Here is a 24,400-nt window from a genome sequence, read left to right as displayed (position 1 = left end):
AGTCTTCCTCACAAGATTTTAAAACACATTTTAAAATCGTGAGGCTGACAACGATAAGTAACGAGTTAAAGTAGAGAGTATCTGCTAGCGGTGGGCTTGACTATTATAAATGGTATCAAAGCGAGACAGTGGGTGGTGGACCAACGAGACACTAGGGACACAAGAGGGTGGACTATGAGATCTCACATCGGGAACAAAACAATCCTTATAAGAGTGTGAAAAACTTTCTTTATAGACGTGTATTAAAACTATGAGTTTGACCGCGATATATAACAAACGTAATAAATAATTTCAAAATTAATATATTTTAATAAAAAAAATACAATATAAGAAATAAAAACATAATTAAAATTGAAAAAAGAAAAAAGAAAAAAAAAAAGTAATCGAACTCCTTGCCAGAACAGACAAGAGCGATACACGATCAAATTTTACAGAAAATTAGGACAAACTTTAAAATTTCTATATACAAAATAAGAAATTGAATATCCTTGAGCCGGCGACTAGCAACCCTCCTGCAACTGCAACAGGGCGGTGCCAGGCGGCGGGAGAAAGCTCTCCATCGTCAATCCCCAAACATTGAAATCCACCTCTTCAATCTTCCAAGTTTCCTCCATCTCCCGCTTGTGATTAGCGGACTGTTCGCCGTATCTGAAAACGGTGACATTGGTCTTGCCGCTGTGGGCGATATTGACGCCGTCGACGTAGCGGTAGTTGTCCATGAAGGACTCAGTACTAGTCTCCCAGAAGACGTCTTCGCCCGCTTTGGTTCGCATCCGTAGAAGCCGAGAGTCCTCAAATTGGATGAGGAGGCCGGAGCGTTGGCTGAAATAGCCCCAAATTGTGTGGTGGATTATCTCGTAATTGGAGCCGCTTTGAGCCTCGCGAATCGCCGGGCTCGTTTCCAGCTTTAGAATGAAGCAGTCTTCGTCGTTGATTAGCTTCTCGCCTATGCACATCGCATCTATGAATAGGTTCGCCGTCGCTCTTGGATCTAAACCCTACCCATTTTGAACATAAACACTCAGTATACACTATATCCCTTCCCCTGGCCCTATTGACAGCGTTATGTTAGGAATCACAGCACTTCACAAATATTGTCTCTGGTAGTTTTTCTATGAACTCATGATCATACCTAAATTAGTCCATATGAAACTGATAGCAACAATAGGGCGATGAAAATTGCAATGTACCTGAAGAAATCGGCGCAGAGGTCTAGGAGGGCCAGAGGAGATGGGACATTGTTGGTTATTAGAAGAATGTCTCCAGGAAACCTTGCCATTAGAGCCGCATATAACTTTACAACCCGAAACCACGAGCTCCAAGCACCACAGATCTGGATTCTTCTGCCAAAGCACAAACCCGCCCATCTCCTCCGTGCTCTTCTTCACCTCGATGCTCACATCCGACAGATGAAAATCAGACGCCTTAATCTTCACCTGCCCGGTCACGCACATACTCTGCACCGAATTCAACGCCGCCGGGCCTCCCGTCGCCGCCGTGTACTGTTGCACAATGTACTTCGCGGTCGAAGCCTCCTGCAACGAAAATCATTAAAATCCAAATCCCAATGAACGAGCAACGGAATCGATTGGAATTTTGTTTGCTTACGATGGAGCAATCTCTGACGGGGCGGTGGACGGAGTGGCCGAGCTGCACTTGGAGAGGGATGAGGGGGGATCCGACGAGGTAGAGGAGAAATCGGAGCTCATTGAAGCGATTGGCGATGATCGGGGAAGACCATTTGTCGGAGGTTTGGGCCTTCATCCAAGTGGACATGTTTTGCCAACGGAGGGTGACGTTGCTGCCCATGCTGGTGAAGAGCTCTTCCGGGATGGGGACCTCCAGAATCGTCTCGAGCCCGTCGTCTCGGTCGATGTTGGGACACAGACGCCTCATGACTGGATCCGATCCGAAAATGAAAATGTGGGGAATCGGAGGGAGAAAGGGGGAATAAAGGATGGGAATAAAATGGGGTAAAGGCTCTCCTTGCTTCTAGTTCTCTTGTGGGTACAATTTTTATTTCTTTTCCTTTTATTTTCCACCCTGTCTTTTTTACCAACAAAAATTAATAAAAATTAATAAATAAAAAATATTTACCCAATGTAATTTGATAAATATGGGATTTTTTTTTTTTTTTTTTTTTTTTTTTTTTTTTTTTTTTTTTTTTTTTTTTTTTTNTATTATCCTATCTTTATTTTTATTTAATGATAGTTTCTTTTAAATTTATAATCTTTTGATATTATCTATTCATGTTGTTTTTATTTCTTTTTAATATGTCATTAATCACTCAATTATCTATTTATTTTCTTTTAAATATTATAATTGAATTGTTTTGGGTGTCTATATATATATATATATATTCAGTTTTCAAAACCAAAATTATTATAGGTACGAGGTTAGTTTTTTTTTTTTTTTTTAAATGAATTGACGGGTCTTATGATGTTTTGGAGTATGTCCAAGGCCAAGGTGGTCTTCAAAGGGGACATGATCTAGGTCCGATGCTCAGCATCAATGCACTTGTCTTGGACATGAGTTGTTCACGTCCAACGTTGAATAGAATTAGTTTTGTAGTAGATAGACAAGAGTCGTTGCTTGAATGTTGATGCAGTTAGGGACACATATACAAATAGAGATGGATTAGGTTGGATTTTTCAAGACCATGGTGACAAATTTATAAGTGCTGTTGTCATTTTCGGATTGAGTATGATACCTTTGGAGGACAATATTCACGTAATCGTTGAATCAAATAGTCAGAATACAATCAAGCTGAGGTAGTACACGATTCTCGCATATAGTAAGGAGGTCCAACCCATTTCAAAGTTCGGTCCAACCCATTTCAAAGTTCATTCACTTACTATGAGAATTCAAGTGGATCGAGCTGTGGTTATTATAAAGTCAAAACCGCACATAAAGTCGTTTAATTTATCTAAAAATATATATTTATTAGAAAGAAATAAGAAATGGAGACTTAAATTTCTCAATTCAATTAAGTAACCAAACCAAACACATTCAAATTATACATTTGAATCATAATTTGTGGAGTGGAAAGGGAACTTTTTCTCGAAGTTGCAATTTAAAAGAAACGAACAGCCAGAGAAGAGATGAACATCATCCTTCTCGGTGGCCGACATGTCTTATTTCTACCGACTGCTTCAAAACTACACGTCGTCTTTTTCCCGACCGTCTCCCTTCGCCGACGGCTCTGCATTTTTGCCGAACAGCATTTCAATCTCTTCCAACGACTTCCCTTTCGTCTCCGGCAAGAAGAAATAGAAGAATATCAGAGCGATTATAGAGATTCCGGCGAACATAAAGAAAGTTCCACCGATCGTAATCGCCCCGTAGATCGAAATGAAACTCATCGAAACCACCGCGTTCATCGTTCTATTCACCGCAACTCCGATGCTCGTCCCTTGCGCTCTCAATTTCAACGGAAAAATTTCAGTGCTGTAAACCCAGGTAATCGGCGCCATTCCGATGGAGAAGAAGGCGACGTACATATAAACGGAGCAGATGCTTAGAATCAACGCCCAAAATAACTCCCCGTTTGAATGTTCCACCATTGTCAAAGCAAACCCTAACGATGAGAGCGAAATCGTTATCCCGATTGTGCTTGTGAATAGCAGTCGTCTTCTTCCGACTCTGTCGAGTAAGAACGTCGCGACGAGGATGAACAGCGTTTTGATCACTCCGACGCCGACGGTGGCTAATAAGAGTTTGTCCTTGCTGGCGATTCCGGCTTTCTTGAAGATTCTAGGGCTATACAAAATGACTGCTTCAATGCCCGTAGAGTGTTCGAAGAAATGCAAACCAACCGCCGCCACCAGAATCCACCGCACGCTCGGCGTCGGGGTAATCAATAGCTCTCTCCAAACTCCCTCGCCGTGAGTGTCTTTGTTCAATTTCACAACGTCCTCCTCACAACCCTCGGGGATTCCTACCGCGAGTTTAATATCTCTGAATCGCATCGCTGCTTCTTCCTCTGAATTCGACACTTTCGCTAGAACATCTCTGGCTTCTTTCAGCCGTCCCTGCATCACCAACCACCGAGGAGATTCCGGCATTTTCAAAATTCCGAGAGCTAAAACAAGCGACGGAATCGCCGCAATTCCGAGCATCATTCTCCAGCCGATCTTCACCGCCATTTTCCCGAAGCAGTAATTCGAAACATACCCTGTTAAGATACCGAAGCTGATGCAAAACTCCGGTAAAGAAGTGAGAAATCCTCTATACGACGGCGATGAAATTTCAGCAGAGTAAACAGGGGCAATCATCAACGCAAACCCCACTCCAATGCCGGTGATGCACCTTCCGATCATCAAGACTGCGTAATTTGGACCATAGCCCATCAGAATAGCGCCCACCATGAAGATCAACGACGCTGAAACGATCGTATACCGGCGTCCAATGATGTCGGAGGTTCTTCCAGCCACCAACGATCCCACCAAGGCACACAGGTTCAAAATTCCCGCTAGAACTTCCACTTTAACATCATCGATATTCAATTCATCTTTAATGAATATCATAGCTCCACTCATAACACCCGTATCTGCAAAATTAAAATTTCAATCGCATGAACTTAAAACATTTACCCCAATTTCTTTTCTTCACAATGAACACGAAAATCAAAAACTCACCATAACCAAATATGATAGAGATAATAGAGGCAATTATAGCACAAGCCAGAGAATATTTATTCAGCTTGTTCTGAGTTTCGCCGGAGACTTCTCCGGCAAAAGCATTGCCCGCCATTGTCTTCTCCATTTCTATATCTTCTTCTGATCGGTTGTTTTTTCTGAAAAAATCTCGTCAGTTCAACAATTACATACGATCTAGGACATTGAAGGATAGAGCTGAAAAGCTCATAAAGGATTTGTGTTATGGGGACCGAGTCGGTTGTTTGAATTCAGAACTGGATGTGCTGTTCCTGTCGGATTGACAAGGATGAACTCAATTTGATTTGTTCTCTTCTCGAGCGAACTCAATTTGATTTAATCCGACACTGGAACTGTTTTTAAGCACAAAAATTGTAATGTTCGTTTCAGCTCACTCCTGACTTCTAGCCTCCTTGATTGGACACTCTCTAAAGTCGGGTTGGTAGTTTTCTAGTTTAATTTATTTTTTAAATAAACATAAATATTAAGAAAATTCATTTTTTTTTAATTATTAAATACAATAAAAATATATTATAAATTAAATTCTCATTTTTTTTTTTAAATTACGTGAGACATGGAAAACGAAGGAACGGGTAATGAGGGCATCTCATCAAGAAATAAGTAGACTATTTTTATTTATTTATTTTGCTAATTTTTTAAATGGCAATTTTGTAAATATCTCTTCTTTGGTTGTGCATTTGGTAAAATGACTTGGATAGATAAAATTATATATTTTTTCTAATCCTCCAATAATTAATATATTATTTATCGTAATTAGGAAATATAAGTAGAAAATATAAAATAATAAAGGCAATTAATTATCACCTTCAACCAAAAATGGGCTCAAGTAGATTTCTAAGCCCATCAAAAGAAACTGATAGGCCCACTTTAACAATATTAATGGGCCTTTTAAGTTAACATTGGGCCAGGATAAGATTTGGGCCCTTTAAGTATTGTCGGCCACCAAACAAGCAGTGGGCAACCACCGCAAGACGGGTGGCCGCCAGCTCTCCACCAACAGAGCCGACGATTGACGGTGGTGCCTGCCATTGATGCTATCCTCGAGCTTTGAGTAAGTTATAATGCTATCCCTTTCATATTATTTTCTGTACTTTTATTATATATATATATTTAATTTTTTTAATAGTTTCTTATTTTATTTTTGTATTTTTAAATTTATGATTAAGAAAAGATAAGAATTAAGGGGAAATTAATAATATAAATTATAATAATTTCCAGGTCAGATTAGCAGAAAAAATAAGAGTCCAGTCAGCTTTTTAAAAGGAGGGTGTTGAAGAGATTGGAACCTAAAAGAAAATGAGATTTAACCTAATAATTACCCAAAGTTTATCTAATAAATCTCACTCATCATGAACGGCGGTGGGCTTGAACTGTTACAAATGGTATTTGAGTCAGATATCGAGCGGTGTGCCAACGAAGACGCTAGCCTTCAAGTGGGTGAGTTGAGAGATCTCATATCAATTAGAGACGAGAACGAAATATTACTAGTAAGGGTGTGAAAATTTAACTTTAATAGACGTGTTTTAAAATCGTAAGACTGACGACGATACGTAATCACATATTATTAAACTCGATAAATATCAGGATTCAATGAATGGGAATGGGAATGTTTTAATGATGGAAGATTTTTTTTTTTTTTTTTTTTTTTTTTTTTTTTTTTTTTTTNAGCAATGAAAAGCATAGATTATGGTAAATTGGGGGAAATATCCATTCATTGCATCCCTTTTTCTTCTCATGTTATTATTGATAATGATTTGATTGATTATTTGGTTCGAACAATAAGTTTGATCGAGAAATTTGTACTTCGAACCAGTTCTTTTATGACACGATAGCATTTAATTAATATTAATTAGAATGTGTCGTTATGTCGTTTCAAGCATAGGATCGAAGCATTCTAGAGTCATCCTCTTCTTGCAATCTTAAATGACGTTAAAAAATAAATTTCCACACCCTAATAAGAAATGTTTCATTCCTCTCTCCATATGGGATCTCACAATCCACCCCATTGGGGCCTAACGTCTTCAGTGGCACAATGCCCAATGTCTAGCTCTAATACCATTTGTAACAGTCCTAAGTTCGTTGCTGATATTGTCCGTTTCAGTTCGTTACGTATCGCTGCCAGCCTCACAGTTTTCAAAATGCGTTTATTAAGGAGATTTTCTTACACCCTTATAATGAGGGCTTCATTTTTCCCTTCGTATGGAAATTTCTCCCTAATAGACATGTTTTAAGAACTGTAAAGCTAACAACGAAACGTAACAGAATAAAACAGATAATATTTACTAGCTGTATGGTGTTTTTTCATGGGATACTCCAATTATGGTTGAATGAGTGCGGTGCAGAGGTGCGAGGAAAGGTAAAAGGTTCACTCAATAATGGTTGAAATTAAAGGACGAATGAATCAAATGAATGGACATAAAAAAGTGTTTTTTTTCGCTTGAATTAGCTTGTCTCTCTCTAAGTAACACGTTGTTTTCATTTCTCATCTTCATCGTGGCAGTTCTACTTATGGTATGATAAGACATCATGTTCAATATAACGTGACCGTATAGGACATATCTATAGAAACCCAAAAAACATCTTGAAGTAACCAGGATATAATACACTGTTGTTTTCGTCTAGATTTTTGTGATGTCGCTCGTTTTGTTACCCTGTTATACTTGTGTAACTCACCTTATGACCTTCCAACGTGAGCACGAAAATAATTTTAGTTAGTTCCAAACAATAGCGTGTCTTAAATTTGGTTCTAAAGTTTTACGGGTTGTTTAACCTAAACTCGAAGGACCAGAGTTGTTTTGGCTGGTACGGCTTAAACTTATTTCTACCACATTATTGGAACTTTAAATGTAACTGGCTCCAACATTTTCAGTATTTCGCCTTCCTCCTCCGCCGCCGCCGCCACCGGCGGCCGATGGACGGCGTGAGTTCCTTCACCGTCGTGGGAGGTGGTGTTAGTTTAGTGGGATTCTGTAGAGATTGAGATTTAGATAGAGAAAAGGAAAAACAAAATCCCTAGAAGAACAAACATTGCTGTCCCCCGCATAGACATTTTCCCCCAATCAAAATGCATAAATGCTCTCAAATCTTCTTCATTACGTCTCTCGAATTTGATTCATCTCTGCTAACCCCATGCCGGTCGATTTCGACAGTTCCTCACCGGCTTCCGGCGAACCCACAGTCTCCACCCCCGGAAACTCCGCCGTAAGGAAAAAGCGAAATCTCCCTGGAATGCCAGGTGCCTTTCCATTACTATTTTGTTTATTGTTCTTTAACTCTTGAATTTGAACTCTTGTTTTTCCCAGATCCGGAAGCGGAAGTAATTGCTCTGTCTCCGAAGACCCTTTTGGCCACGAATCGATTTGTTTGCGAGATTTGCAACAAGGGGTTTCAGAGGGATCAGAATCTGCAGCTTCACCGGCGAGGACACAATCTTCCATGGAATCTCCGGAGGAGGTCAAGTAAGGAGGTCAAGAAGAAGGTCTATGTCTGCCCTGAGAGTTCATGTGTTCATCACGATCCCTCTAGAGCTCTTGGTGATCTGACTGGGATTAAAAAGCACTTTTGCAGAAAGCACGGCGAGAAGAAATGGAAATGCGGTAAGTGTTCTAAGAACTACGCCGTTCAGTCCGATTGCAAAGCTCACTCCAAAATCTGTGCCACTCGCGAGTATAAATGCGATTGTGGGGCTTTGTTTAACAGGTGAATTGAATTTCCTCTGCTTAATTTGTTGGGTTTTTGTTGAGATTTATGGGATTCTGAATTGGGTTTTGGTTTGAAGGAGGGATAGCTTCATTACACATAGAGCTTTCTGTGATGTATTGGCGGAGGAAAGGGCAAGAGCTCTGCTTAAACCGGTGGGGAAACCGAATCCGGAGCCTTCTCCGCCGCCTCCACCATCGCCGCCGCCTCCATCTCCTCCGCAGTCAACTGGTGAGCCAACAACTGTGTTGGCTGTTCCAAGTCAAGGTGAAGTCAACCTCTCGGCCTTGTTCATTTTGTCGTGTATGGTCTTAAGTCTTCATGAAACAACAAAACTAAAACCAAAACATTGTTGCTTGTGTTTTTTTTTTTTTTTTTTTTTTTTTTTTTTTTTTTTTTTTTTTTTTGTCTGTTATTGTTCTTAAAATGAACCCTTTTCTGGAATGCTTACTCTAAATTATGAGATTCAGAGCTGCCAGAGAATCCCTTGCAATGTATCGAAGAGGCACCCGGTATGTCGGGTACGAGTCGTAGCAGCAGCAGCAGCAGCAGCAATGGTAGCACGAGAAGTAGCAGATTTGCTGGCTTATTTGCTTCCTCAACTACGTCGATGAGCCTCCAACCTCCAAGACCATATACAGACCTAATGCAAGCCATGGCTTGTTCAGATCGCTCACCAGACTATGCACCATCTTCAACCATTGAGCCTATTTCTCTATGTCTTGCAATGAATCAAGGGCCCCAGATGTTTGGAACTGCTAGCCAAGACCACCGACCGTACTTACCAATGCCACACCCTGCAATGTCCGCCACAGCATTACTCCAAAAAGCTGCTCAAGTGGGCGCCGCAGCATCAAATGCCTCGTTGCTTCGTGGCTTAGGCTTAGTGTCATCTTCCTCTGCAGCTGCCCAGCAAGAGAGCTTGGCATGGAACCACCAGAGGCGAGTCGAACCAGATGGCGTGTCGATCGCTGCAGGGCTCGGCCTCGGACTCCCCTATGATGGGAACTCGGGATTGAAGGAACTAATAAGGGGAAACCATTCCATGTTTGCTCCAAAACACACCACCCTTGATTTCCTTGGATTGGGAATGGCAGCTGGTGGCAGCCCCAACAGCGGCCTGGCCGCACTAATCACATCAATAGGCGACGTTACAGCCACAACCACCGGATCATACGGAGCTACTGACATATCCACCATAGACATGAACACAAACCATTGACGCTTCGTGTCCATGGAGATGTATTCCTATGTGACTCTCTCCCAACTATTCTCCACTTTGAACATTAACTCTATTAACTCTCGTAACTTTGCTATGGGCTTCTCAAAGCGAGACTCCCTCCCAACAATCTTCAACAATCCTCCTCTCGAAGAAATTATACTCTGGAGCCTTCGACCAACCTCTCCTCTTAATCAAGGCTCGACTCTTTCTCAACACTGAAATTTTTCCTAATGTTTTTAAAAACATTAATAAAAGTGCCATTTATGTCAATGTTTAAACCGTGAGTAGAAGTTTACATACATTTAATCAATAAATACGCTTTTCTTTTATTTAATATATTGCATTACACGTCATCAAACAAACCTACAAAGAAGTAGTCTGATATATTGGTTATTAAGAAAATAAATAATTTATACACTAATAAATATAATACATAATGAATTAATTTACCAATATTAAAGTAACTTAATGTTTTTATATTCCTTTTTTTATGTGTAAAATAAATACAAAATTAAAATTTAAAAGATATAAAAATATCTAAAACGACTTAAAAACATCCATAGTTGCTACCATAAATAAACCCATCAATTCGTATAGTCAAGTGGGGATGCATTAAATTATTGTAACTAACTTTTATTTATTTAATATTGAATATAATTACAGTTTAGTTGTTATCATATAGCATTTATGTTCACGTGAATTTCAAGGATTAAATATTTACCTTTATATTTATTGAAAAAAAAAAAGAATTCTCGGATATTAATATTTTAAGGAAATATATATATCTATATATATATATATATATATATATATTTGTACAATTTATTTATTTTTCATAATATTAAAGTCTAAGTTAAAAAAGGGGAGAATAATAATAGGAAAATATTTAAAATGTAATTTGTAAATAGATAAATAGTAGGGTTAAAATCAATTAATAATAATAATATAATATTATTAATACTTACGGTTGGTATAAGGAAAATATATTTAAATATTTTTTATTTTAGTTAAATTTATAAATAAAATTAACAGCTAATTATATAAAATATCTTTATACCACCAAGTTTGTTTTAAAATTATTTAAAAAATATTCTTATTATCAAATTTTAAATGAAACAATACTAAAATTGCGTTGCATTAATCTTTGTCGTTAATTAATAATGTATTATAAATAATTAATTCGTTAACATGATTTTTAATTACCAACGTTGTTGTTGTTATTATTATTAATAATATAGGGTTATAATTTTATATTTTTAGAGTTTATTTAGTCAAAGTATTGTAATAATCATTCAAATGCCAATAAAGTTGAAAATACATGTTTGGTCAAAATTTCAAATTTAATTTATTAAAAGTTTGATATGTGATTTTTCAATTACAAAAAAATGTTAAGAGCGCAAAAATATACAAATAAAATCAAGCCAGTGACACGTATAATTCAATAATAAATAAATAATAAAAAAAGAATTTGGTCAAACTCTTAATATGTCGGATTGAAGAGGGAAGAAAAAGTCAAAATAGTAAAATTTATCATTGGCTTTAGGATATTCATTTAATTAAATTAATTAAAATTTACTTTTTCTATGTAATAAATTAAAAAAAAAACGTGTAAAATGGGAGGAGCATTCAAAAGGGGCAAATCACAAATGTTTAATAAGAAGACAAATTCAAGAAAAAAGAATAAAAATAATCAGTAGAAAACAAAGAAATTTAATTATTATTTAATTATAATTTAATAGTTTGTTGAATTCAGGACATCGAGTGCCACGTCCGACGACATTAAATTTGCCAAAACAAAATTACTAAGCAAAAAAAAAAAATAATAATAATAAATAAATAAAAAAAGAGGAAAGAGGTTTGTCTGAATCGAAGTCGAAAACTTTGAGAAGAAGTCACGTTGGAAGTCCTGCGGCACAAAATTCAGCAAACCGCCTCTCCTTTCCATCCTTTATTGATTTTGATTTTTCTCTCTAAAACCCCAAACTCGCCGTCTCCACTGACTCGAACCTGATTCACCCAACTCGCTTTTTCTCTCATTCTCCATCCTCTTCATCGTGTTCCGAAATTTGTTTCCGATCACCGGACGGTGAAGCAGCTGTTCCACCGGTGTTCACAGGCTCACCCGGACAGTAGTGATTTTCCGTTGGCTGCGTTAATCGATATCTAGACAGACCCCTTTTGGTTGAGAGGGGTTTCATCTTGTTCGGAAATGCTGGATTTAGGTCGGAGAGGTCTCGGAGAATGGTAGGTGGATGGGGTAATAAAGCTATTTGACCGGTAGAGAGAGAGAGAGAGAGAGAGAGATTGGGGGAAAAAACCCTAGAATCAAATGAACTGTCGCCACCCCATCTAAAAGGATTCCTCGATTTGAAGTTGAAATACTTGGGATTTTCCCTTTCTTTCCTCTTTTGCTCTCGATTATTGAATTTCAATTCGGATTTGTGAAATTTTTCTGTNTAGTTTGTTGAATTCAGGACATCGAGTGCCACGTCCGACGACATTAAATTTGCCAAAACAAAATTACTAAGCAAAAAAAAAAAATAATAATAATAAATAAATAAAAAAAGAGGAAAGAGGTTTGTCTGAATCGAAGTCGAAAACTTTGAGAAGAAGTCACGTTGGAAGTCCTGCGGCACAAAATTCAGCAAACCGCCTCTCCTTTCCATCCTTTATTGATTTTGATTTTTCTCTCTAAAACCCCAAACTCGCCGTCTCCACTGACTCGAACCTGATTCACCCAACTCGCTTTTTCTCTCATTCTCCATCCTCTTCATCGTGTTCCGAAATTTGTTTCCGATCACCGGACGGTGAAGCAGCTGTTCCACCGGTGTTCACAGGCTCACCCGGACAGTAGTGATTTTCCGTTGGCTGCGTTAATCGATATCTAGACAGACCCCTTTTGGTTGAGAGGGGTTTCATCTTGTTCGGAAATGCTGGATTTAGGTCGGAGAGGTCTCGGAGAATGGTAGGTGGATGGGGTAATAAAGCTATTTGACCGGTAGAGAGAGAGAGAGAGAGAGAGAGATTGGGGGAAAAAACCCTAGAATCAAATGAACTGTCGCCACCCCATCTAAAAGGATTCCTCGATTTGAAGTTGAAATACTTGGGATTTTCCCTTTCTTTCCTCTTTTGCTCTCGATTATTGAATTTCAATTCGGATTTGTGAAATTTTTCTGTAAAATCATGTCGGCCGATGTAGAAGATTCGTCTATAGCTTCCATAGAGGGTAGCGTTTCTTCTCCTGGAGCGAAATCTGCTACTAAGAAGAAGCGAAATCTACCCGGAATGCCAGGTTATTTGATTGCTTGATTACTTCTTAATGTTTGTTTGAACTTGTTCAATCGATTGAACTTGATTTTCCTCTCACAGATCCGGAGGCGGAAGTAATTGCTCTGTCTCCGAAGACCCTTTTGGCCACGAATCGATTTGTTTGCGAGATTTGCAACAAGGGGTTTCAGAGGGATCAGAATCTACAGCTTCACCGGCGAGGACACAATCTTCCATGGAAGCTCCGGCAGAGGTCAAGTAAGGAGGTCAAGAAGAAGGTCTATGTCTGCCCTGAGAGTTCATGTGTTCATCACGATCCCTCTAGAGCTCTTGGTGATCTGACTGGGATTAAAAAGCACTTTTGCAGAAAGCACGGCGAGAAGAAATGGAAATGCGGTAAGTGTTCTAAGAAATACGCCGTTCAGTCCGATTGGAAAGCTCACTCCAAAATTTGTGGCACTCGCGAGTATAAATGCGATTGTGGGACTTTGTTTAACAGGTGAATTGAATTTCCTCTGCTTAATCTATTGGGTTTTTGTTGAGATTTTGGGATTCTGAATTGGGGTTTGGTTTGAAGGAGGGATAGCTTCATTACACATAGAGCTTTCTGTGATGCATTGGCGGAGGAAAGGGCAAAAGCTCAGCTTAAGCCGGTGGACAAACCGGATTTGGATCCAGACATAGGCGATTCTCAGACGACGGTGGCGAAACCCAATCCGGAGCCTTCTCCACCATCGCCGCCACCGCCTTCATCTCCTCCGCAGTCAACGGCTGAGCCAACAACTGTGCTGCCTGTCCCAAGTCAAGGTAAAGTCAACCTCTCGGCCTTGTCGTGTATGGTCTGAAGTGTTCATGAAAAACAACAAAGCTAAGTTGCTTGTAACAGTTTGTTTTTGTCTGTTATTGTTCTTTGTTTCCATCTGGGTGATGATCGATCTGCAAGTATTTTAAAATGAACCCTTTTCTGGAATGGTTACTGTAAATCATGAGATTCATAGCTTTTGTTAAAGAGATCCCCAAGTGCTAAAAAAGCCAAAAGAGGATTGAAAAGGGGTTTTTATAGTAAAAAATGATTGATGATTCCTCTTTTTTGCTTTCTTTTAAACAATTCTTGGATGTTAACCTTTTTTGTGATCATTCCTCATTCTTTACCCTTGTTGAGATTTTTATTTTTATCAACAGAGCTGCCAGAGATTCCCTTGCAATATATCGAAGAGGCACCGGGTATGGCGGCGGCTACGAGCGGGAGCGGGAGCAGTAGCAGCAGCAGCAGCAGCAGCAAGAGTGCGAGCAGCAATAGTAGCACGAGAAGTAGCGGGTTTGCTGGGTTATTTGCTTCTTCAACTACGTCGATAAGCCTCCAACCTCCAAGACCTCCATTTACGAACCTAATGCAAGCCATGGCTTGTTCAGATCGTTCATCAGACTATGCACCATCTTCAACCATTGAACCTATTTCTCTATGTCTTGCAATGAATCAAGGGCCTCCGATGTTCGGAACCGCCAGCCAAGACCTCCGACCATACGTACCAATGCCACATCCTGCAATGTCCGCCACAGCATTACTCCAAAGAGCTGCTCAAATGGGGGCAGCAGCGTCAAGTGCGTCGTTGCTTCGTGGCTTGGGGTTAGTATCATCTTCCTCTTCAGCTGCTCAGCAAGAGAGCTTGCCATGGAACCACCAGAGACAAGTCGAACCTGATGGCGTCTCGATTGCTGCAGGGCTCGGCCTCGGACTCCCCTGCGATGGAAACTCGGGATTGAAGGAACTAATAAGGGGAAACCATTCCATGTTTGCTCCAAAACACACCACCCTTGATTTCCTTGGATTGGGAATGGCAGCTGGGGGCAGCCCCAACAGTGGCCTGGCTGCACTAATAACCTCAGTAGGCAGCAGCGTGGACGTTGCAACAACCGCTCAATCATACCCAGGCGGCGGCGGCGGCGACATATCCGGCCGACAGGACATGAACAGAAGCAACTGAAACTGGAAGAGAAGAGAAGCTCTTCTCCTTAGTGTTTGTAAGTTGTAAACACTTGCGGTCGGCTTTGCTTTAGAAACAGCAGCGACATGGATGCCATGGATGCCATGGATGCCATGGCTGCTATATTTATGTAAAGATCATTAGATCGGCCAGTAAAATTAAATTCCAAAACTCATCTCAGTTCATGAATTTATTATAATTGAGTTTTGAATTACAATTAAAAGATTAAAAAAAAAAAAAAAAAAAAAAAGAAANTTTTCTGGTCATGAGTAGTGAAAGTGACAAAACTAAGACATTATTAAATTATGGATAACTTTATTGGTTAAAATTTGTCTGATTCGGACATTTGTTGTGATATTTTGCATAAAACAAATATTTATGTTTTGTGTTCAAATTTGGTGTCCGAACTGTTATCATTCTCACAGCTAGTTATACTAGAATTTGAATTACTCGAAATTATTTATTGATACTTTATAGATTATCTCCAGGTTACTTTTGAAACATGATACAATGGTAAGCCTGTTTTTTGAAACTCTAGTGTTTGAACCTAGACGAGTAAGTTTGTCTCCTTAGCCATTCAAACATATCGTTTGTTGAATTTTTTTATTGTTTTTTGTTTCATTCTGTAATGGTCAAATCGTCTTTTGTGGAGATTAAAGGGGATCGGGATTGAATCCCGGCCACAAACGTCTTTTATAGGGAGACTATAAATACCCACAATATGTTATGTAAAAATCAAATTGGTGAATGAATGAAATTGAGATCTCGAATTGAGACGTTTACTTAGAAATCTTATTATCAATTTTGCCATTTCTACTTTTCCAAACCATACAAGTCATTCAATCAAGTCTTGATCAAAGTTAATGAGACGTTTACTTAGAAATCTAATTATCAATTTTGCCATTTCTACTTTTCAAGCCATACAAGTCATTCAATCAAGTCTTGATCAAAGTTAATGGTGGAGTGACTCAATTTAGAACAAGGTTACAAATATTGCTTCTAGATATTCTATGAAGGGTAATCTAATTCTATCCTTATCTCTTGGTTTATCGAAATTTCGATATTCGATAGGTAATCTAATTCTAGCCTTATCTCTTCATTTATCTATATATATATATTGATGTAGCAAATATATATATTCGACCGTTAAGTTAATTTAGCAAATATATATATATATATTTCATCAATTACCTTTTATTCATTAAAAAATGTTTTTTCGTTTAGATGAAAACCCTTTTTTTTTTCTTTTTTTTTGACGTTTTCTATATTAAGGTTTTGCGAAATGCCTATTCTCAGTTCTTTCTAATTTCTACCCATCGACGCTCAAATTCCATACTATCCATTAATTTTTCACTTGCACGGAAACCTTTCTCTTTGGATTTTGTTTTCTTTCTTGAATCTCTTGTTCGTTTTGGTGAAGATTTGAGGTGCGATTTTTGCTTCCGTTCGAATTATGGCTCTTCTCGGCTCGGCAATTTCCAACGAGGTGTGGTTTCATTCCTTTATTCGATCTTCTTGTCAGCTAGATCTTCTTCGGCTTTTTCTCTTTTGATTGTTCACAAATTTGGAAACAGCGTTTGAAGAATTTATTTAACGTCTTCGAGATAAAGGTGTCCAAATAGTGACAGGATGAGGGGGGCATCGTTTGCTTTAATTTCATCGATCTCTCTTATATAGGGTTCACTTTGTTTGTTTCACTTTCATCGATCTCTTACGCAGGATTGCACGGAGGTATGTGTTTTAGCGGAAAGAGATACGATTATGAGACTTCGTGAGGTCACGAGGTTGAATATTGATTTTTTATTAGCGTCTTAAGCTTAGGTTAGGGACAAACGTATGAATGTTTTGTAGCAATATGTGTTACAAGGATGTGATGAAAACTCGAATGTAGTATTGATAGTCCTTTTAGAATTCAATTTTTCGGGTCTGGTCCTTATATGAACGTGATACGTGTCTGGAAAATAAGATGAATGCTCTCTGATAGAAAGTAGTTTGCGCTGAGAACGTGCGGAAGATATGATATTGGGGATCTTTGATGTAGGTTGGATTGCAGCTTCTCCTATATCCTCTCGGTTCCAATGTTGTTGTGCGTACAGCTTGGTAAGCTTTAACATGTAAACTGCTCTAAGATGTGGTATTTTTTTTTCCTCAACGCCTTTCCTAGTAGCTTGTTCGACCTATTTTTCATTTTGTTCTAACAAATATACTAGTGGGAGATGCTATTCTGAAACTTTGATGAAGAGACTATGGTATTGATTGGACTGCTTTCAAAATATTAGTTGTAACATTATCTACGGGTTCTCATTGTGCCTTTTGGCTTGTTTAGCTGCTCTGTAGGGGTTGTATTACCCGTTTATTCCACCTTCAAGGCGATTGAGAAGAAAGATCAAAATGAGCAACAGAAGTGGCTTTTGTATTGGGCAGGTTGGGAAAAAAAAAATATATTTTCAGTTCTCTCCTTCATTGATTTGTTTCTTTAGCTTTCTTGATTTTGAGTTTCGTAAAAGGTTTTTTCTTCTTTTTTTTTTTTAGTGCTTTGCCATGGAGAAGTATGCAAGTGTTACTTTGAGCCAACCAGGCCATTGTTCTTTGAACTTTGCCATTAATTATCTTCTTGGAGATGTTGTAGTTATAGGGTTGGCTTAATGATCATTGGAGCAGGTGAAAATAGTAAAGGGAATTTTGAGTTTGTAATCAAACTTTTGTAGGAAAAGATGGTAGATGACCAGACTAATCCAGACACTTGGGAATAACAAAAAGGGTTAACTTCTTGGAAATGGAATGCAAGGGGAAATTGAATACTACTTCTATGCATAGTTAATTTGACAAATATATTACTAGAACAATGTAATTAATTTTGTGGTTGACCTTTCCATATTTTTCGTTCTAAATAATATACCGTATCACCTGATGGATGTAGCAGATCATGAAACTGGTATATTTTTTCCTTTTTATTGTACTAATAATCTGTAATATTGAATATTTACACGTCTGTGAACGTAAACCTCTGTATTCTGTTCTAATGCCTGTATTTAGCATGTTGGTGGAATGAGGATGATTATATACTTGAATTGTTGCATGAAACCTTTGTTATTTTCTTGAAATTCTTGTACACAACCATTATGCGTTATCAAAGACGATAATCTCTTCTGTATTTTCATGAATACAGCCTATGGATCTTTCAGCCTTGTTGAAGTGTTCTCAGACAAAATTCTTTCATGGTATCATTCTTTAATACTCTACTCTTACAATTTATTTCTGTCTAATGTATTTGCCTCAGTTTAGAATAGGGAGCATAGTTGTGGTATCCTTCCAATGGAGCTTACATAGAAGTATTCCAATTGTTGTATTGAGAGAATCTCATAGTTACACAAGTATAATTAAAAATCCATCTGATTCCCTCGTATGTTCTTAAAAAGTTCTTTTGGTTTCTTTTTTCTAAGCATATAATCTGCAAGACGCCAAATAAAACCACAAACAATTTTAGTGGTTCAGTCAAATATAGTGTACAGCAAGTGTGGTTCTTGTTATCAGTGAGCTCTCAACGTATTGAAATTTTTGTTCTTTCCAAATGCCAGCCAAAATAAAACTTCGGTTAACTTCAAACACATTTCTATCCTCTTCTTTTTTAAAGCCAAAAAGGATGGGCAATAACTGTAGTCTAGTCCTTGATTCAAGAAGCAGGCGTAGCCGTGCTGTTACTGATCGTGCAATATTTTTATCTTCTATGAAATTGTAGGGTTCCAGTGTACTACCATCTGAAGTTTGCATTTCTTGTTTGGCTCCAGCTCCCAGCAACTGGTGTAAGTATGGATTTCAATATTTCTAAATTTAATTTGTTGTTTTAATCACAAGAAAATGAGTGCAAAATTTACGTGAGAGGGTATACTTGCAAAATACTTCTCTGGGACATTAGTCGATTGAGCGAAGAGAGTAATTCCCATTTTCCTTCAGAGATCTCCTGCCAGTCCTTTCCAGCTACGAACCGAGAAAAACCTTGAAAATGTTTGACCATAATGACTTTAAACCGAAAATAGATTGGTACCAATTTGAAAAACTATATCGAACTGATTCCTTAGGAGGTCCTAAAGAGGATGCATAGCAGATAGGTCGTCCCAAGATCAATGCACAAAGAATGGAAATATTGTTTTTGAATTCTTGAAGGGTATCTCGCGAGTAAAATGAGATAGCTGTTATGTGGAATGCTTTCGACTTTGAACGTTGCTTGAAGGTTTATTTAAAACAATACAAAGGGTCTTAGCATTTGGTAGTTGTTCTTGTCAAACATCATCGAGTCCTATGCAATGTGTTCTGAACTATATTTTTCCTAATTCATTCGTTGCTTTCTTACAGGGTGCAAAGAAAGTATACACGAACCACCTGCGTCCTTTCTTCCTTAAGCATCAAGCTAAGGTGGATCGAATTTTGGGGTCTGTTTATAATGAAATGGTAACTCCTCTACTTCCGTCTCATTGTCACGTTTTGCCTTTTCAAGATTCACATGCATAATCTCATGCCTACGTTCTATAATCCCTGAACAGTACGAGTTTTCTTTCTTTCTTCTTGGTGACCGCGGAACAACCTAAACGTGGTGATTTTGATTTCCAACTGCAGGGGAAAACAATCAGTGCTCATCAAGCAGAGATTCAATATCTACGAACCATGATTATGCGAATAATGGGATCAGGTGGAAACTTGGGAATATTTTGCTTATTGGTTATAACTTGCTAATGCATTTTCTAAATACGTTCTTCTCCACCACTGTAACAGACGAGCAATCATCAAGGATTGGGCCAGCCAGACCAAATCAGGCTGGGAGTAACCTACAAATTGAAGATCAGACAAGACAAGACTCTGATACAGAATCCGATATCGACGATTGACTTCCCGCCTAAAATTCCGATTCACTGGTGTACATTATTAGAATATCAGCCCCTTTTTCCCTGGGAAGTATCTATAGGTATCCGCTTATAATGAGTGCTTTCTCTCGTTTTTATTTGCATCAGGAATCAACGAACAGTGTATATCCTTCACAAAATTCTTTTTACTCCGCACTGATATTTGATAGAAAGCTTAGAAGTATTTGTAATCTTATGCACCATCATGCTTTCAAGGTGCAGTGAACCACCAAGCGAGTAACAGTTTCTTTTATAATGTTACAGTTGAAAGAGGTCAAGCGTATGGATTAGTCAGAAAAATAAATTTCTATATTCCTAAGACAAGATCATAAATCCGAGTTAATTAATATGGTTTCCTCTTCCCACACCGGAATCGCAGCTTCTAAATGGTGTCGAATTGTTACTCTTAGTTGTTACCCTCGTCACCACCGCACGACTGGGCAGCCGGAGTAGCAGCAGTTCCTTTCTCGAATTTAGCTAATGCCTCCGGTCCACAAAATCGTGTCAATTCTTCCTGTTCGAACAACAAATTTAAAGTTGATTAATTCTTTGATGCATTTAATATCAGCAGCCAGGCTGAATGAAAAGAAGATTTGACCTTGATGGAACTATTTTCTGATGTTAGCTTTTCACATTCCTCGGAGAGTCTCTGCAGCTCATCCCTGAGAGTACGGTTCTCGTTGTTCAGAGTCTGCACTCTGGCCTGTAATTCTTCACACTCCGCCTGTCGTCGATAATAGGCAACATTACAAACAGCTGAACTAATACCAGATTTTCTAGTAACAGCTGAACTAATACCAGATTTTCTAGTAACAGCTGAACTAATACCACATTACAAACCCTAAACTAATACCAGATTTTCTAGTAATTTTCCCCTCAAGAATAAAACAAGTCAAAACTACATTACTTTGGGCATTAATGAAAATATGAAATTTCCAGAACCAAAGTTGGCAGTGAGTGTGCATACCTGCTTACGTAATCTTGACCTCCTAGCAGACTCTCGGTTAGATTGCTTCCTTTTCTGTCGTTTTAGCTCTCGTTCATCCTACCAATCGAGAGCACCGAACAAGAAGAATTGCAAGAAAATACTGGTCAATTACGTGTATGAAATAAGAAATGAACTGCAACAGGTGTAGGTCTATTTACGTGTTAGACAAAATTCAACATGGTAAATAATCCATTCCCCCCTAAGTTTTAAGAACTTCAAGAATATCAATCTATGAACAGAAATTGGGAGAATATTTCAAATGAAGGGTGTAGCTCATACTTGAGCCCATTGTTCTGGCATCACACCGTCACGACCAATCATCGTTGCTGGAACAATAGCTGAGGAGACCGCGTTTGCTCTTGCTTTTGCAGCCCCTGAGGCAGCAGTGGTGGTATTCCACAAATCCATTCCCATGTTCAGATTAGTTGCAGGAATGGAAGTGATGGGTTTCCCAGTCACTGAAGATTTGGAATTTGGTCCACCCGTGTTACTTTGTGCATTGGCTCCTAAAATAGCAGTTCAATAGTAACATTAATAGCAAAAGCATATACGAGCAGTATAACTAAAATTAAAGTGAGAAAAAAAAAATCGTACCATCAGCCAGCATCTGGTTGAAGCTGCCCTTCTTATTCGCAGCAAATTCCTGAAAGAGAAATGGAAATATTCTCACTAGTACAGGGCTATCGTAGTAGTTGAACCAGTTCAGATGATTGAAAGATCAAGAAGAAAAGGTCACATACCTGTTGGTTAGCATTCTCATCACTGCCTTCTGATGAGCCCTCAGTACCACTTTCACTACAAAAACCAGCAATTCTTAATCAGATGAGGTTGATTTAAAAAGGAATACAACTTGTACGAAGCCTCAAGTCAAAACACCTTTGAGATGCACCATCATTTCCAGAACTTGAAGCCACCTTTCCTCTCTCCCCGGTCCTACCGCCACCTGAACCAGTATTTCCCGATGTACCCTTGGATTTCTTGGACGCCCTTTCTTTTCCATCAGGAGATTTTCCTTCATATTCCGCATTAATTGGGGCAGAGCCGGGAGGCTACAAATGAAAAGCAGTATATCAAGAACCAACTTAAAATTCTTATATCTTATTCGAGTGATTTATGTGGGTATATAACAACGAATGATCAGGGGCAAAGAACGTATAATATTGAAGATAACGCCATAAAGAAAAAGGCTTCACTGATTTGACTATGAGATTACCACAGTGATATTGGGATGTGCATAAACTCCCCCAGGAGGATACATAGCTGGATAAGGTACTGGAGTTCCATAAGGTGGCATCAAAGGATGCTGAAAAATGTCAACACACAATTAAGAAAACAGGAACATTATTGTCCCCTGCAGAAAAGATCAACCTCCATACTACTTGGAGGGACAATAGTCCATTAGAATTACCTGACTTCCCCAAAGGTAAGGGTGGGGAGTTGGAGAAGCAACAGTAGATGCAAAGAAAGGAGGAGGAGTAGCACCAGCGCCATAGTAAGCCTACAAAAGAGGCTAAACTTTGAGACAGCAGTATTTATCGAGATCATCAAAACTATTCTAGGTGTTCAATGAATTCAAATGGCAATTAGTATAAAATCAGAAGCTCATTAACCTGCATTGAGCTTGACCAATCAGGATATGAAGGCGTCGGGGGTATTTCCTGTGCACAACAATCAAAACAGCTCAAGATATGGACAATATGAGAATGAAAACCGGGAAACTTAAGGAAGGTTCTATAACCTGAGATGAAGAGGGAGGTTTGGAAGTTTTAGAAGGCGTGCCCTCTTCTCCTGTCCCCATCAACCAAAGCTAAAACCACTACAATTCAGCAACTTCCGAGTGATAATCCTAAGTCCTTGATGGTTTCTACGACCAACCTGATAATCAGTTATCAACTATAATGAATTGGTCTTGGGAAGAAGAGAATGAGACACATAAATATACTCATAATCTTTAGAGAGAGCATTGCTAATTTAGGAAGAGCAACATAATTTCATTCAATAAGCAGGTCCCATAATAATAAATTCATAGCTGGACTGGTACCATACCAATCTACAGAGTTAACCAGATGCAATCGGATGGATATCATTCAACACTGCGACAGTAAAAACAGACCTCATATCTAATTAAGTTGCAGCAAATCGGATCACAATACTAGACACCAGATTTCCAAATAAGGATCTTCCTGGAATTAGTGAACATTCCAATAGTTCACACTCACCCATTAGACGCCTTATCATGAATAACTTTCTCCAATCACAGAAATTAATGATTAAACGTCCAATTTGCTTTCATGGATTCACTCTTCCACATCCCTAATCATACGTTCCAACATAGACGCCGGAAAATCATGCGATCGAGCATGTTTCTCTATAAGTATGTTATATCCCAAATGGGAAATCTAACATATAATACCTACACCTACCTATAAGAACACAGCTTCCAATCCATTCCAATCCCAAAACATATGGGCAAAAATAATTCGAGCAAAACGATTTTTCCCTCTAAAAAACAATTGCTCACAAAATTGCGGCTGAGGACTCCATTAATCGTCGAATTAAACATACTGGGAGGAAATTGAAGTCATCAAGTAAAGAAGGATTAGTGAAACGAAAAGAAAAATAGTTTGAGAAACTGAAGTAAAAGAAGTAATCCGAAGAAGTTGAATCGAGTCCGGGAACCACAAGACGGCGAAGATAATCTCACATCCCAAGAATCAAGATTATAAAACGTCTTTAAAAAACAAAACTAAAATTAGGACCAAATACGACCAAATATTCCAATACACTACGTGTCTCTGCAGGAAGAAACTAAAACTTGAGAGAGAGAGAGAGAGAGAGAGAAACCTGATTTCATGGCGCGATGAAACTTTGAGAGAACTGATGTGGAAGTCCAGGTGGAAGGCGTGTCTGTATGTAGGTTGTTGACTGAGAGATCAACGGCTGAGAATTGTGGATTCTGGACCTCTCGAAATCCAAATCCAATCTCTGCGGCTCAGAAAAGAGACTGTGTAAACTCCCACAGCGCGAAAACCTAGTTACCGCGTGGATGAGGGCGAGTATGTCGGAACCCGCCCGGCGGCGGAGACGTGCGGAATGAAGATGAAGTCACGGCGGAGGAAGAGAATGGCGCCACCACTGGAACCGCCTCTGCCGACGAAGAAGGCTGCGCGTGGAAAACGGAGAGATGGGATCCGGTGTGACGGTGTCCTTATAGGATAACCTGGGTTAAGTTTAAACGACGGGTTCGGGTTAGGGTTTTGCGAATTGACACGTGCGAGAAAGATCCTTCCAGCTGTCCACGTTTTAGTGGATCAAATTCGTGACAAAGCCAAATTTCGGTGACTCATCGTCACACCTAATGGATAACCTTAATTATTGTACCCTCTGTCCTTTTTTTCTTTCATCCTATACTAATCTTGTAAATTTTAATTTATTTTATAACCATTTCTTTTATCGTTTATTTAAAAAAGATAATTAAATCAATTTATTACCTGAATTTTCACCAGCAGCCATCAAATCTGACTAGTGCAATGTTCAAGATAAATATTAAAAAAAAAACCATAATATATAAATATATTTATTTATTTATTAAAGATCATTAATTTCATTGGTTGAATGTGAAACAAAAACTTTAGCGAATAACCACATTTTATAAGTGAATTTAT

The 24,400-nt window shown here is 38.6% G+C and overlaps 6 protein-coding genes across 8 annotated transcripts; 3 read left to right on the top strand and 3 right to left on the bottom strand.

Annotated features, from left to right (window-relative positions):
- Positions 1-327: 327 nt before the first annotated feature.
- LOC111780904 lies at positions 328-1,983 on the bottom strand. The gene is made up of 3 exons (XM_023661254.1): positions 1,609-1,983; positions 1,191-1,535; positions 328-998 (listed from the first exon to the last, which is right to left on the bottom strand). Exons 1-3 carry the CDS (start codon positions 1,894-1,896, stop codon positions 501-503), a joined length of 1,131 nt encoding a protein of 376 aa, XP_023517022.1. The 5' UTR covers positions 1,897-1,983; the 3' UTR covers positions 328-500.
- Positions 1,984-3,148: 1,165 nt separating this feature from the next.
- On the bottom strand, positions 3,149-4,764 carry LOC111780902 (probable polyol transporter 6). The gene is made up of 2 exons (XM_023661252.1): positions 4,638-4,764; positions 3,149-4,549 (listed from the first exon to the last, which is right to left on the bottom strand). The coding sequence occupies exons 1-2, from the start codon at positions 4,762-4,764 to the stop codon at positions 3,159-3,161; spliced, it is 1,518 nt and encodes a 505-aa protein (XP_023517020.1). The 3' UTR covers positions 3,149-3,158.
- Positions 4,765-7,577: 2,813 nt separating this feature from the next.
- On the top strand, positions 7,578-9,861 carry LOC111780903 (protein indeterminate-domain 2-like). Its single transcript, XM_023661253.1, has 4 exons — positions 7,578-7,911; positions 7,979-8,375; positions 8,455-8,642; positions 8,846-9,861. Exons 1-4 carry the CDS (start codon positions 7,806-7,808, stop codon positions 9,595-9,597), a joined length of 1,443 nt encoding a protein of 480 aa, XP_023517021.1. The 5' UTR covers positions 7,578-7,805; the 3' UTR covers positions 9,598-9,861.
- Positions 9,862-11,454: 1,593 nt separating this feature from the next.
- Positions 11,455-15,038, top strand: LOC111780901 (protein indeterminate-domain 2-like). 2 transcript variants are annotated; one of them, XM_023661251.1, is made up of 5 exons: positions 11,455-12,045; positions 12,767-12,889; positions 12,967-13,363; positions 13,442-13,671; positions 14,047-15,038. In XM_023661251.1, exons 2-5 carry the CDS (start codon positions 12,781-12,783, stop codon positions 14,847-14,849), a joined length of 1,539 nt encoding a protein of 512 aa, XP_023517019.1. In that variant the 5' UTR covers positions 11,455-12,045; positions 12,767-12,780; the 3' UTR covers positions 14,850-15,038. The 2 variants fall into 2 exon arrangements, with proteins under 2 accessions (XP_023517019.1, XP_023517018.1); XM_023661250.1 differs by lacking the exon at positions 11,455-12,045 and having other exon boundaries at positions 12,176-12,889.
- A 1,094-nt stretch (positions 15,039-16,132) lies between these two features.
- LOC111780906 (HVA22-like protein k) lies at positions 16,133-20,030 on the top strand. The gene is made up of 8 exons (XM_023661257.1): positions 16,133-16,335; positions 16,891-16,949; positions 17,176-17,273; positions 18,019-18,070; positions 18,589-18,652; positions 19,203-19,298; positions 19,464-19,536; positions 19,620-20,030. Exons 1-8 carry the CDS (start codon positions 16,303-16,305, stop codon positions 19,730-19,732), a joined length of 588 nt encoding a protein of 195 aa, XP_023517025.1. The 5' UTR covers positions 16,133-16,302; the 3' UTR covers positions 19,733-20,030.
- LOC111780905 (G-box-binding factor 1-like) lies at positions 19,915-23,941 on the bottom strand. 2 transcript variants are annotated; one of them, XM_023661255.1, is made up of 12 exons: positions 23,580-23,941; positions 22,474-22,610; positions 22,346-22,393; positions 22,144-22,233; positions 21,949-22,038; positions 21,612-21,784; positions 21,476-21,530; positions 21,330-21,378; positions 21,015-21,241; positions 20,715-20,792; positions 20,346-20,471; positions 19,915-20,261 (listed from the first exon to the last, which is right to left on the bottom strand). In XM_023661255.1, exons 2-12 carry the CDS (start codon positions 22,531-22,533, stop codon positions 20,154-20,156), a joined length of 1,104 nt encoding a protein of 367 aa, XP_023517023.1. In that variant the 5' UTR covers positions 22,534-22,610; positions 23,580-23,941; the 3' UTR covers positions 19,915-20,153. The 2 variants fall into 2 exon arrangements, with proteins under 2 accessions (XP_023517023.1, XP_023517024.1); XM_023661256.1 differs by lacking the exon at positions 23,580-23,941 and adding an exon at positions 23,257-23,541.
- Between the last annotated feature and the right edge of the window lie 459 nt (positions 23,942-24,400).

The sequence above is a fragment of the Cucurbita pepo genome, chromosome LG19 (genome assembly GCF_002806865.2).
Source record: "Cucurbita pepo subsp. pepo cultivar mu-cu-16 chromosome LG19, ASM280686v2, whole genome shotgun sequence".
In the NCBI taxonomy this organism is placed as follows: domain Eukaryota; kingdom Viridiplantae; phylum Streptophyta; class Magnoliopsida; order Cucurbitales; family Cucurbitaceae; genus Cucurbita; species Cucurbita pepo.
The sequence above is the reverse complement of the archived record's forward strand: the minus strand, read 5'-3'. Positions and strand labels throughout refer to the sequence as shown.